The 14,796-nt window shown below is 35.8% G+C and overlaps 1 protein-coding gene across 1 annotated transcript in view; it reads left to right on the top strand.

Annotated features, from left to right (window-relative positions):
* Positions 1 to 14,796, top strand: part of rfx6 (regulatory factor X, 6) — a 58,027-nt gene that overhangs the window by 15,211 nt on the left and 28,020 nt on the right. The window contains exons 6-9 of the mRNA XM_039749747.1: positions 4,737 to 4,844; positions 8,820 to 8,897; positions 9,008 to 9,121; positions 9,203 to 9,252. Coding sequence (XP_039605681.1) covers positions 4,737 to 4,844; positions 8,820 to 8,897; positions 9,008 to 9,121; positions 9,203 to 9,252 — 350 coding nt within the window. The remainder of the gene's footprint in view (positions 1 to 4,736; positions 4,845 to 8,819; positions 8,898 to 9,007; positions 9,122 to 9,202; positions 9,253 to 14,796) is intronic.

Genomic DNA, 14,796 nt, shown 5'->3' on the forward strand with positions numbered 1-14,796 from the left:
GTGTTCTTGAGTGTGTGTGTGTGTGTGTCTGTTGTATCGGCTAAGGAGGATTATAGAAATTTCAATGTAATGCTGTTGTACTCACTGATTATGACACTAGAGAGTAGCCATGTGTTTTATGATTAGTAACACATGAAAGTAGCAATTGTTACTGTACTCTGCAAGGGACAGTAATATAAACCTATAATGACTATATCAAGGGGAGTTTTTAAGGAAAAAGTGAAATATATTAATATTTCAAAATATTATGTTATTGTTCTTTTTACAACAATCAAAATAACTAGTCATTTCATTAGTTCTGAATCATATTTTACAGGAATTTATGAAAGGTAACTTAACAGAAAAAAGGAACAGTACATTGTATTTTTTCTGTATGTGGATGTATTTTGAAATTGTAACCACTTGCTTCCATTAGTACACATAGTGTACCTATAGGTAGCACTAGGAAGTCATAAGGCTGGCAGATTTTTTCAAAAATTAACTTCTGAATAAAACAATGGATTAAATATTTCAGTTTATCCCTTTTTGTTTGTATCTATTAAGCAAAATTTTTAATACATATATTTTATATAAAATAGTAATGTACATCTACTGTAATTATGACGTTGAGTTTACTGTATTTGTCCCTGCCATCCTGCACTGGGTTAAGTGAATTAGGAAGATGAACGATTGGATTGATGGACGGATGGATGAATAGATGGGTTGGTACTGTAATTTTGTTTCAGTCCTGATTTATAAAGATAGAACAGATGTGTTATGATTTCATGATTTCATTCTATATAATGAAGGTCATCTTTAGTAAATGAATTGTTTACTTTTTATAATTCCTAAAAGGTTAAATGTATAGTTTACTAGATGTATAGATGGAAAACTAAAGTTTTACAATTGTTATATATAATTCTCCATTTTAATTCTAAAACTCTTTCCTGTAATTGTCAAATCAGTGAAAGGTAGCCCTGTTACATTTATTTCAGCTCCGCATACCTTCCACTCTGCTTTGCATTATTTTCTAATAACTGTTTCTTTTTGCATTAAAAAGATGGGCAACTTGGCTGTTTGAATAATTAGTCTGCAATTATAGACTACATGGCTAATTAAGTAGATAATATTGTGGTCATTATCTTAATGTTAAATGGCCATTAGAACCAGATGGCACTAAACTAAATGTTGTTTGGCAATGTGTTAAAATAATGCAGTCTCAGGCTGGTGTGGTAATGTAAATCCATTAGTGTTACAAAATACTGAAAAATGTACTCTGTTGCAAATCATCATGGAATTAAGGCATTGAGTTTTTGTCCTGAAATGATTTTATGATACTTTTTACCTTATTATAGTGAAGGCCACACTAATGACTTGTATAAAAAAAAGTATATTGAAAAGATGTAAGATAACGGCAGTTTTGTTATTTGAATATTTCTTTTAGCGGAAGTACAAAAGCTTAATTTACAAAGCTTCTGCAATCATATAGAGTAATACAAAACGAAATCGTTAACATGTTAAAAGAAATGTTATCTCTCTGAATAATTTTTATTTTATAAAGCATGGCATTAACTAAATGTATAATATAGCTCTACTAATAAAATATTTTATATCTGTTATTTTTGTACACAAACATTTTATAAAAAGAGAACATTAAGATTTTAAAGGTAGAATTTAAAATACAGCAGTGTTGGTGTAGTACATCTATAATCAAAATGATTTTTATTGTGCCCTGTTTCTGCATAACCATTTTTATTTTTTGCAGGTCTAATAAATAATATTTTATGTAAAATAGCTGCATTGCAAATTATGCTTATTTAGAGTGCATCCTGAAGTCATAGCCTTTTGTATAAAATGTACAAATTCTTAATGTATTTATGTGGATGTCTAGCTGTGACTGCAATTTCCTGTCATGGTTTAAAGGTGCGCCTTTATGTGGATCTGAATGAATTATTTGGTTGTCCTAAAAAAAAACATACATAGTGTTAGTGTTTCTGTTATTTGCTGAAAAGACTTTAGTCTGAGAAATTGAAAAAAACTTTTAATTTTTCAAGTTTTTATAGTGTAACTTCTCAAGCCACGAAAACCATAAATAATGTAGATAGCAAGTTAAAAATCCTGAGACTGCTACAGTGTCTTATGGGAGTTACTTTGGTAATGTGATTGAAGTGAAGAGTAGCTGGCATGAAATGTTTGGGTTTACTGCTTTACATTTCCATAGAAAAATGGAAATGAGCACATCTTAGGTGCCCCATTGTTGTTTTATTTGCATAGATAGACAGCAAGGGGCTTACTTGAGTCCTACCACTCCAAATTATTTTCTGAGCCAGCATATCTAAAAAAAAAGCCATATACAGTTGACTGTTGTAATTCAAGGGCATCAGAGGTGCAGAAAACCACAAATATGTTCAACAGCATAGGCTAACACACACACAAAAACACACAGAGACAGAGAGAGTAAGGGGCAATAAGCATACAGGACAATTACAGTATTAACATGGTACTGTATTTAGATAATAGAAAAATGCCAACCTCAAATTTGTACTGTATACCTAGGCTTACATGTATATTGAAAAAAAAATTTACATCCACTTTCCCAAGACGTCTTTCACACAATCGGTGAATAATTATTACAAGGATAGTAAAACACAAACGTGTCTGACACACATTCCTTGCCGTAAAATTATGAGACACAAAATGTTTGTAATTAAATTACAAGAAACATTCAAAAAGTTTCTGCACTATTTTTAAAGTCTGTTTATTAAGAATTTCAAAAACAAAGTACATCACTATTCTACAGTATATTCAACTTAGTCAACTTCCTTTGCAATGCAATTTTCCCAATGCCCAATAATACTCCCCTCACCTTCACCGTTTCCAACGAAAATACGAAAGTGTGGACACTTTTTGAACATCCCTTATATTTTAACTTGAGGCTAACCAGAGAAAAAGAAACCCCAATGTTATTCTTAAGTTTTTTTGCTTGATTTTAATCCTGATTTGCATGTATTTATTTATTGTTGACTGATTTTAACTTCAACTAAAGAGCACTAGCTTTTATGGACCATTTATTTATTTATTTATTTATTGACTTCACTGATATGATTTACTGAGACAGTGCACTAAGCACTTCTTAAGCACCAAGCTTGTTTGTTGATCTCCCTAGCCATCCTTGGTTTGATGACTATCGATGACTCAGGTTCAAGAAAATGGCAAGGGTGCATGCATATTGGGAATCACATGTATAGGCTATATGTAATGTAGATTTTTTCAGAGTGCACTTTTTTTAGACACTTGTAGATTAGGCAAATTATGCTCACATAAAATGTCATCTGTTCCCCTTCCTTCTTGCCTAATCATCAACTCCCGATCCTTGGAACATTGGCAGTGTCTTCATTAATCACACATACTTGTTGCATATATTAATAAATTAAAAGACATTTTGCAATAACTGGTTTCTGGGTTTTTTCATTTTTAATAAGTAAACAATATTTAAATTGTAATGGACAGAGAAGGCTGAGCGTGTTTGGCTAGCTCACAGATTGAGTGCATACCTGAAGTAACCATTAGAGCCACTAAATTCAGTTTTTGTTTTCTTTCTTGAATTAAGTTAGACCACTGTCTTACGTGATACCCAGTAACGGGAAGAAAGCTTTACTTGGCATTGCACTCATCTATGATGCTTTTCCCCACATGATATGTAACCCTAGAGAGAAAGAATTAGGCATGAGATATAATTACTTAATAGTTGCCAAGGTCAACACAGATTTTTTTCCAATTCTAGCCATAGTCTCTTCTTCAGTATAAAGTTAGTGGCATGATCCGGCTTAGAAGTTTAATTTTTTTCTAACTATTCCTTGCCCTTTAAAAATTATTTAAGTATAGTTTTAAGTGCTGTTGAGTCCAAGGAATCTAGTGGCTATATTTTTTTCCTTCCTTGTGTTTTTTGGATACAACACTGCTGGGATTAAGATGTGTGTCCCATGTACCCAGTCAGAATAATGAAAAAAAACTTTTTGTCAATTCAAATTGTTTTGAATTTACTGGTTATGACAATTTTATGGCTTACTGCTCTGTTCTTTACATAACATTCTGGCTACATGTCCAGAGCTTTAATATTTAATTAGTCTTTTTGGTTATGATTCCCATGTGAATTCTGACTTCTCTGTGCAATCTTCTGAATGCAGATAGTACCTGCACATAGAATTCTAATAGATGCAAAGACTGTTAAGCAATTCTCTTGTCTTACACATGTGCAATGCTGCACTATTTGCAAAGATAACTGATATTTGTTTTGGGATAAAATAATAATCTTACAATACAGTGTCAGTGTTAAGAAGCAATCAGTAGGTGCTGAAACTAAAATATAAAAAGAATAGAGAAAGATGAGAGTCCGGACATAAGGTGCCCTGGCCGTAAGTGCCCTAACAATGATAGCAATGACATCCATCATCCAACCCACTATATCCTAACTACAGGGTCACAGGGGGTCTGCTGGAGACAATCCCAGCCAACACAGGGCGCAAGGCAGGAAACAAACCCTGGGTAGGGCACCAGCCCACCGCAGTAGCAATGAAATAATAAACCAATTCTTTTATTAAATTTTTCCAACCATGATATGATTTGAGTTTGGTATCTGCTTACAATTGTCCCTATTTTTCACACCTAATGAAAATGTATTTAACAGTGACCTAAAAGTGATAAAATAAGTATATTTAAAAGTGATAAAATAAGTATATTTATTTCCTATTTTACAGGGAGGATTCACAAGGAAGTATTCTCTTAGTTCAAAGACAGGAACATTGCTTCCAGAATTCCCAAGTGCACAGCATCTACTGCTTCAAGGATCAATTTCAAAGGACAGGGTATAATTTTTGTACTTTCCTAGTTTGTAATTTATTACACAAGACTGATGGTCTTTCATGCTTTAACTTTTAAACCATGACTGTCTCCTAAACAATTCTAGAAATCCATTGTCAAAAAGAAAAAAAAAATCTGATGTGGCCAGCACATTACTTTCTCCATATTTACGTGTGTATGGTACACTCTATGAATTTATCATGCCAGATGTAATAGCACTACTCTGCCTAAATATTTTCAGCTTTAAAAACTCAAAACCAGAGCTTGTGATTGAAGTCAAAATTCACAAATATTTTAAGTTCTGAATGCATAAAATGCCAGATTTTGTGAATGTGTAAACACTGGCTTGAATGTTGTAGAAGTCGACTTTAAAATGTTTGAACTTTAAGACTTTAAAGCTGCAAAGTTGGATATCACCTATAGTCTAATGGACTCTGTAAGACTAAAGAGTGCAAGTTGTCTACAAAATTGAGACAGGTCATGTCATGGACTGTTTTAATAGGTTAAATTGTTTAACTGATTTTAGAAGTTTTAAAGAACTTCCTGGTAGCGTAACCTTTGCAAGTATTAGTTAATTATAGTGAAAGTGGTGACAGCTGGGTTGCCACAGGATAAAAGCAGACATAAGGTAAGTGATAGGAAGAAAATCAGAGAATGAGAAATGAAGAAAAGAGTAGCTTGGCGTGTACCTTTTGAGAAGAAGAGGGAGGATGGCATCGGCTCTGCTGAGCTGTGTGAGGGAGCAGGACCGGTGGCTGTGTAGAATTTTGTAGGTTGGCAGAATTTGATTTACTCAAAAAGAGTGCAGAGGACAGTGTAGGAAGAGTTTGTGGGACAAAATTCAGAGCATTGCGGCATCGATGTAGAGAGGACAGAGCTGGAGGAGGTTATTGAAGCCTTCGTTGGAGAGAGTTGATGCGTAATCTTGCTTTGCTGAATGAAGAGGTCTGTGGGTAACAGTTTACATAGCAGAAAAAGATATTGAGGACTTCTCAATAGCACTTCTTGTTCTTTACTGAAATCAAAAGGGAACGTGTCAAGGATGGGTTTTGTTTTAATTACATTTATTATTTATTAGCTTTATGACATGATATTATTGGCGATTTATTTATTTATTTACAATTGCAGTGGAACAGATTGATTCTTTGGTTTTAATAAATACTGAAAACTGCTTTGCACTTGAAAGTCATGTCTGCCTCCTCACTCGCTACTGGTCCATCAAGGTCATGAGCTGCAAGATGTCCCAACAGGGGTACATGCCCATGACTGTAGGCACCAGGGCATGACAATAGTGTTCTAAGAATCGGCCCATTTCATCTTAAGTTACAAAAAAATTTTGTATCACACAGTACAAAAAGTGTTCTTGGGATATCAAAATGTGTTTTAAAACTGAAAACCCAAAGTTGATTTTTTTCATAACAACAATACTTCCTAAATTTATATAATGAAAAGAAAATCATCCTCTTTAATAAAACCCCTGTGTGCGTCCAGGTTTCCATGTGTGTGTGTATTCTGGTGAAGTGCGCATGCGCGGGGCCACACGGCACATGTTCAGTCTCTTCCTGTGCATTCCCTGTGTGTGCAGAGAGAGAGAGACACACACACACAGGTGCGTGCGCACGAGAGACAGACAGACACGCAGGCCCGCCCGAGAGACAGACACACACACACACAGGCAGGCAGGCCCGTGTGAGAGACAGTCACGCACGCACGCAGACAGGCCCGCACGAGAGACTCCCACACACACACACACACAGAGACAGGCCCGCATGGGGGACAGACGTGCATGCACACACACACAAGCAGGCCCGCGACAGAGACAGACAATCTCGCACACACACACACGCAGGCCCGCCACAGAGACAGACACGCACGCACACACACACACACACACACACAGGCTCACAAGTGCATTGTTGCAATGTTACTTTTCTTGGTTGTTTATTAGATTACGGATTTTTCAAATGTTCATTTTTTTCCCTGTGCTTAAAACTCATTAAAAAAGTGTTTTTAGCGGTCGTAAGGCTATAGCGCGAACTCTTGCAGTATTAGTTTTCTCTGTTGTTCAAGGTTTTCTTAGTGTTATTCAATGTTTTTACATTTAGTTTACTATTACACTGTGCATTCAATGGTATAATTAACTATATTTGTGCTTAAAATCTTAAAAAATATATATTTACATACAGTTCATATGATCTGGAATGGATTAATTGTATTTGCATACAATCCTATGGGAGAAATTACTTCGGTTCCACTGTATTACTGTCTGACAAAATTACAGGCATTTTACAAAAATACAAACCAGTATTACTGAGAGAGAAAATTAAAGGCACACAATACAGTGACGCATATTACAGCCACATACAAGGTCCCTTGCCATTTAATATAGACTGTTCCTACTAATGTTTATGCACTACTGTTCTAGCACCCGTTATTGTAACGGGCTTAATGTCTAGTAAAAAAATACAATTTCTGGTGAACTTCAAATTATTTTAGTAATTAAATACCATTTTTAACTTGGTATGCTGTGTTTTATGTTAATTGCATTATGTGACATGTTCAGAACAAAATTGAATCCACATGTCTTTTAAATTATTGTAGAATTTGACAAGTAAGTTATTTCCAATGTAATTTTGGTGGCTATTGTTTTTTTTTCATTTTTACATAGTTTCCCCCTATGGTGTCCATTTCAGTGCACTGCCACTTTTCACTTCACTTAGATCAAGCATCTGTTTTGATCAATGACATGTATAAATTATCACAGCTCACTAGTATGTGAGAACTCATCATTTGTTACTCATTGCTACTCACTTTACTTGTCAATCTTCATTTTCCTCTCTGTATTTTTCATTTATTACATACATTTTGCTCACAAAACTAATCACATTTGAGAAATGGGCACAACAGCGGGTTGGAGTGAAATTAAAATAAATGAGCTGTATGTGCAACATTTTAATTGCATTTTTTCGCAAAAACGTGATGCTATTTCTGAATTATAGCTGTGTTATTTCTTTAATAGGACTGTGTTATTTCACTAAGATATTGCCTATATGCTACTGGAAACTTTGCACAAGTGTTTGCTTTTGTTTTGTAATCTGCAATCAATGAGCAGTAACAGAGATGACATTACTGTTTCTATATCTCTTTTTAACAATGCTATTTTGTACTGATATTGTTAAAGTATGTAGTGTGGTGGTGCATAGCTAGCATTTCCACCTAGTCTGGTCAGGTTCTCTGTGGAGTTTGCATGTTTTTCCTCACTTGTCCATGGATTGATTGTTATGAGAAGTGCGCTGTGTGATGGACTGGATGGTCTACCTCACCATTCAGACATGATTTCTGCCATTCACACTGTGCCTCAGTAAGTGATAATGCATTGGAAATAATAAAACAAGTTTAAGATTAATTCAAAATTCAATGCATCTTAAAATATTAAGAAATGATGAGAATTCATTTCTTGAACCCAATTATTCAAATAGGGGTTACAGAATTCAGAAGCCTGATTGAAAGCAATTATGCAAAAATATTTAGCAATCTTATTAACAGGTTTAAGAAGATATAGTGACTAACACACCAGTTTTGATTACAAAGAAAGAACCAGTGCACACATCTATACTCATATTGACTTTGGCTTGTATTTAAATTCAAAACAATCAACCCAAGATATTTTTTGTTGTGTTGAGTGAAAAATGACATGTGTTAAGTCATAATGCTTAATAAATAATGTGTTATGGGTGAAAAGTGATGAGTGATATAAGAGAAGTGACAATTGATACATTATGTACACTAATACTGATGCTTTATAACAAGAGTGAAAAATATCGAAGTCCTAAAACTGACATTGTTTTGCTCAAGATTTTCCTCAGTGTGACATTCTACAGTCTTACTAGAATACTATATGTTTGTGGAATTAAGGAGTTTATTTTTTCACCATAATACAGTGTTATTGTCTGATTTATAGTACCTTTGTTTTGAAACAGGCAGACACACTTATCATGATGTATAAAACACATTGCCAGTGCATCTTGGACAATGCAATCAATGGGAACTTTGAAGAGGTATGTGAACCATTTCTGTATTAGAACTTCAATTTGAATGTATCATATAGTTTTCCATTTTAGTAACAAAAAAATGGATGTTTATTTTGTTTCCATTGTTGCTACTTCAGATTCAGAACTTTTTGCTGCATTTCTGGCAAGGAATGCCAGGTCACCTCTTGCCACTGTTGGACAGTCCTGTGATTGTGGACATTTTTTGTGTGTGTGATTCAATTCTATATAAGGTGAGCACCTTTCTTAAATAACCTTGCTTTATCTTACAGCAGTGTTTACCTGTAAAATGTATGTTTCATCTTTGTTTTTAGGTACTGACTGATGTTTTGATTCCTGCTACAATGCAAGAAATGCCTGAAAGGTAAAAAGTATAAATGCTCATATGATATTTTACTACTGATATTTCTAGAAGCTGTTGTTGAAGTAAAACTGTTCACAAGTCAAATCTTTAACTATTGTATATGCAAATATATTTACAGTGGAACTTACTTTACATCTTAAAGGAGGCTAGGTTTATTTCACTGCCTACATGGAGTTGAATGTTCTACCCAAGTCTGCGTGGGGTTTTTCTACAATTACTTTGGTTTACCTCTCATATCTCAAAGGCATGCTTGTTATGTAAAATTGTGTCTCTTGAGTGTAATTAATGACCATCAGTGTCAATGAGCAAATCTGCCTTGGAATGAGAAGATGCCGCATCTAGGGTTAAACTTTACTTTGGTCCAGTGCATACTGAATAGCCTATGGCTCCCTAAACTTGAATTAGGCAGGCTCAGCAAATGAATGATAGAGAGAGATAGATGGGTAGGTTGTATTTTTGGCTCAGTAAAGATTCCCAGTAATTTTTCTTAGTAGATAGTTATTTATTTGAATTGTTATATTTGTTCATTTCTACCTTCTAAATTCTAGAATTCAAATCTACATAGCATTACAGAGTCACAACTAGCGTAGTCCTCTGCAGGCAGTACCCCCTTGTGACACCCAAAGACCCTGACAGGGTTATACTTTTGAATTCCAAGTCCCATGCCACCCTACAGGTGTCTCAACTGGGTTTATCCTAGAGGAACACTGCCACCTGCCGTGTAGGGGGAATGGACTGTTCCCAGAACTCACATTCGCCCAGTCCACTTATTACCCTTCTTTCTGTTCAGGGATGAAGAATGTAAGGCGTTCTGGCCAGATAAATTCTTAACTCCTACTGTTCTTCCACCATGGTCTCCCATTTGGGAGGCCTCCATCCTGGTCGGGATGTCTGTCCTTTCTGTTGGACACTTACAGCAGATATAAAATGAAAAATACATGTAAATGGCAAAACATAAGCAAGTGTATAGGAACAGACAGATGCACTTACATACAAAAAATTGACTTACAATCTGAATGTTAAATTGCAGCCATTAACAAGGTTACAAAGCTGACAAGGCTCCTTGTTGTCTGGCAAAAGCATTTCTGGGTATGTAAACATTGTGACAGTTTTCCTGCATTAAATCATTAACAATAAATCACTATGAAGAAAGATATCATCCACACATAGTGCTGACACAGTCACAAAATTCAGGCTAGTTTGGGAGACCGCATTATTTCACTTATTTGGCTGATTGGCTAAAAAAAGTAAGTAAGATGAAAAGAGCACATTGAATGGCTGAAAACGAAATCAGGCGACTTACAAAAGATTCCTCACAATGCAAGAGTAAAACCCTCTGGGAGGATTTCTGAACTCACACAAGAATTATACTATATATCATTGAAAAGTTCCCAATGCCTGTTGATTCATGAAATTCAACTTGATTATAAATATAAAACTGGGGCGGCACGTAGGCGCAATGGTAGCACTGCTGCCTTGCAGTTAGGAGACCCGAGTTTGCTTCCCGGGTCCTCCCTGCGTGGAGTTTGCATGTTCTCCCTGTGTCTGCGTGGGTTTCCTCCGGGCACTCCGGTTTCCTCCCACAATCCAAAGACATGCAGGTTAGGTGGATTGGCGATTCTAAATTGGCCCTAGTGTGTGCTTGATGTGTGGGTGTGTTTGTGTGTGTCCTGCGGTAGATTGGCACCCTGCCCAGGATTGGCTCCTGCCTTGTGCCCTGTGTTGGCTGGGATTGGCTCCAGCAGACCCCCGTGACCCTGTGTTTGGATTCAGCGGGTTGGAAAATGGATGGATGGATAAATATCAAACTGATGTTATAAATAAATCTCATAAGAAATGTGCTGCTAGGCAAAAAGGGACAGTGACTAGTCTTATTTTAATATAAGATTTTTACGTGTGAACCTACACATCCAGTGCTTTATTTATATGCTACCTTTAAAGATTGTCAGAAATAGTTTCAAATTTCACATAGCACAGTTGGCAGTGCTTCACCACACAACATGTATCCGAGAATGAAAACAGCACATTTGTATTTTAACGCTGCATGTCATTACATGGTATTGGCATTAATTTTCTTGATTTTTACATATCACCATGGGCACATCTATTGGAGTGTGAGAGGGGCAATCCTGGAGCAATGCTATAGAAAAGTCACAATGGTAAAAATAAGTTACAAAATACAGTCCTTTGTTTGACTCAGTAGGTTAATACAACCTACTGAGGAACAAAATGTTCAGATTTATTATGTAAATGATTCATATCCGATATGACAGTGTACTGATATCTATCCTTTATCTGCAAAATTAATAAAAATGAATTTATCAAACAGACGTAATACACAAACATGAGCACCAGCTACTGTATATGCTGACTTCAAATTGTTTACAGTGCAGAGTGTCTTTAAATTGGTCAGCTCGTTATAACAAAGGCTTTAAGATGTTTTATGTGGAAAAATCACTGATGAATCTGTCTGCAGTATTCTCTTGGAAAAATAGGCATTTGAGGAATCATATTGCAATTAGGCAGTATTGACAGTCTTTCTTTCTTTTTTTGCTTTTAGTATAAATAAGGCTTGTTAGGATAAATCTTTAACCCACCAACCTACCAAGTAGCTTACAGTTATGGTGATAGCAGAATTGTAATTTTCTTATGCAACACCATATACTGTAACCATTATATTTACGCCCTTGAACTTAACTGACTACACAAATATAATCACGCAATTTAATGAAATCAAAGTATAATGTTTAGCTGTAAATATTTACCCATTATTCCTGCTTACTCTATTTACTAATTTTTTATGTAAGTTTTAATGTAAGCCCATTTGAAAGATGCATATACTTTACTTCAAAGTATACAGTTGCAGCTCTACTGCAAATTAATTTTACTTTGCCATGTCTGTGTCTCCTATGCTATTAAGTCTAGGTACTATTATTTTTATTATTATTATTATGTAGTTGTTGGGGTGGCACGATGGCACACTGGGTAGCGTTGCTGCCTTGCAGTTAGGAGACCCAGGTTCGCTTCCCAGGCCCTCCCTGCGTGGAGTTTGCATGTTCTCACCGTGTCTGGGTGGGTTTCCTCCAGGTACTCTGGTTTCCTCCCACAGTCCAAAGACATGCAGGTTAGGTGCATTGGCGATTCTAAATTGTCCCTACTGTGTGCTTGTTGTTTGTGTGTGTGTGCCCTGCGGTGGTTGACTTCCTGCCCAGGGTTTGTTTCCTGTCTTGCGCCCTGTGTTGGCTGGGATTGGCTCCGATAGATCCACCTGACCCTGTAGTTAGGATATAGCGGGTTGGATAATGGATGGATTTTGTTGTTGCTGGATTATTCATTGTGTTGTAGCCTATTGAACTGTATAAATGCTGAAAATGTCATTTTCAGAAATAGTTAATTTCTGAAATCTGTTTAAGCTGTTGACCACAAAGTCTGTTAAATGTCATACAGTTGCATTGTAAACAAGGGCAGTCACCTTTTATCTTTCAGGACAGTTTACAACAGCCCAGGTATTTAGAGAAGCTTGCAGGGGTGTGATGCAGCCCAGTTTTATTTTACATTCAGTTTCATATTCTAATTTGTTTTTATTGCCTGTTTTGTGTTTTAAATCATTTTTTTTCACTGTTTCACATTCTTTCCAAAATTAATATTTATTTATTGATTTACTTTTACCCAATTTTCAGAAAGTGCACTGTATCACAAAGGCAGTATAGCAATACATATTTTTTGTGAATGAACTGTTTTGTCTTATGCCTAGTAAGAATACTGTATCTTTATGAAACAAAAATTTACCTTGCCTTAGGCAACATTACTTGATGCATTGGGTCTGACACAGCTTATACACAGGTATGACCATTTTTTTTATAAGCAGCACATTCCATACTTTCACACCCAACCACATAGAGCCAGTTTATATTTGTCAGTGTACCTAAACACTGTGTGTGATTGGGTATGTGGGAGAAATACTAGTAGACCCAGAAGAATTCCCACACAGACACAGGGACAACATGCAAACTACACAATTATGAAGACCAGATACAAGATTCATACTCGGAGTGCTGGATCTGTGGGGCATCAGTGCTACCCCACTGCTGTACCTTGTTATTATTATTAACTGGATTTGAATCTTGTTATAGACTCTAGTAGCATTTAAACATATTCTCCGTGTCTATGTCAGTTTTTTTCCAGGTACTCGGGCTGCTTCGGACAGCCCAATGATGTGGATGTTGTGTACGTTGGGAACTTTGATTTTATCCTGTTTGAATGAATGAGGGTTGTGAGTGAGTATCTAGCCATAATTAGTTCATGCTTTGCACCCAAAGTGCTGGGGAAGACTTTATCCTGTGATAGTGAATTAGATTAAGCCATTTTGAAAATAAATAGATAGCAGGTTTTCATACTTTTTTGATGGACAATGTAAATTTTGAAATTGGACAGATGCAGTAAGGCAATCAGGTTGTGTTACTAGCTTTTATTAAAAAAGGTGCTTTTTGTTTCAACTCTCAGAAAACTTTAGGTAATGAGTGATCAATAGTGAACAACATGGTGTTCATTTCACCTCGAGTTCAAAGAAGTCATGGAAGTGTTCGCGAATATCATCAAACTTGGCAAAATGCATTGAAGTCAATGAGGAAGGACTAACTGAACTAGATTTAACATTGATTTATAATAATGCAATCATCTTTAAAGTGTTCCTGAGGACTAGGGAAACATCTGCCAATGATACTGGACTGCTTATTGTGACCAGAAAGGATACCTGAGCTGTGCGGCAACCACTGCACCACTGTGCATCTATGAGATCAAACAAGAAAGGATGTAGTCAGAGATGAGCAATCATATATTTTGTCAAAACAAAACGGAAATGTTGAAATCATAGTCAAAAGTCAGAAAAAATATGTAGGTCTTTTAAAGACAAAAAAATCAAAGTGACATGTCATGATTGAAGCTGCTAGCATGTTCAATTAGTCCCACATAGTCTGCAATGCAAATGATCAGCATTATATATCCGGTGGGGGGGGAGAGTCTCATCCAGTGCTGGCTTTTACAGCTCCTGCAGATATTGTGCTGGCCTCACAAAGCATTATGGGGTGCTGGGAAAAAAAGTTCTCCTAAACCGGACAAATTATCAGTAAATAATTTGACAAATAAAGGAGAATGTGAACAGAGCAAATTTACTGCGAATAATGCTTTGGCAAAATTTACTAATCAACACTACTACTACAAGTTCTACTTTGGCTCATGCAGGTTTTTGCAAAAGACAGTAGGCCATTCAAGAAAGTACACTCACAGAGTCTTCATTTAAAGTAGAGCTTGTATTTTTATAAACTTAATGCAAAATATTAACATATCAGAGGTAGTGTTAAAATGAAATGACAAACAATAACAATGTTTTCCTTTATGGAAGCATTCAAGGCCAAGCTATTTGATAAGAAGCTTTGAAAAGCATGACATTTATATAAAAGTTGTGAGTTGCTTCTTCCAGCCTGAATCTCCTCTGTCCAAGCTGGGTTGTGCTCGGAAATTGAACTGTTTAAGTTACAGAGTGGC

Source organism: Polypterus senegalus, chromosome 3 (genome assembly GCF_016835505.1).
Source record: "Polypterus senegalus isolate Bchr_013 chromosome 3, ASM1683550v1, whole genome shotgun sequence".
Taxonomy (NCBI): domain Eukaryota; kingdom Metazoa; phylum Chordata; class Cladistia; order Polypteriformes; family Polypteridae; genus Polypterus; species Polypterus senegalus.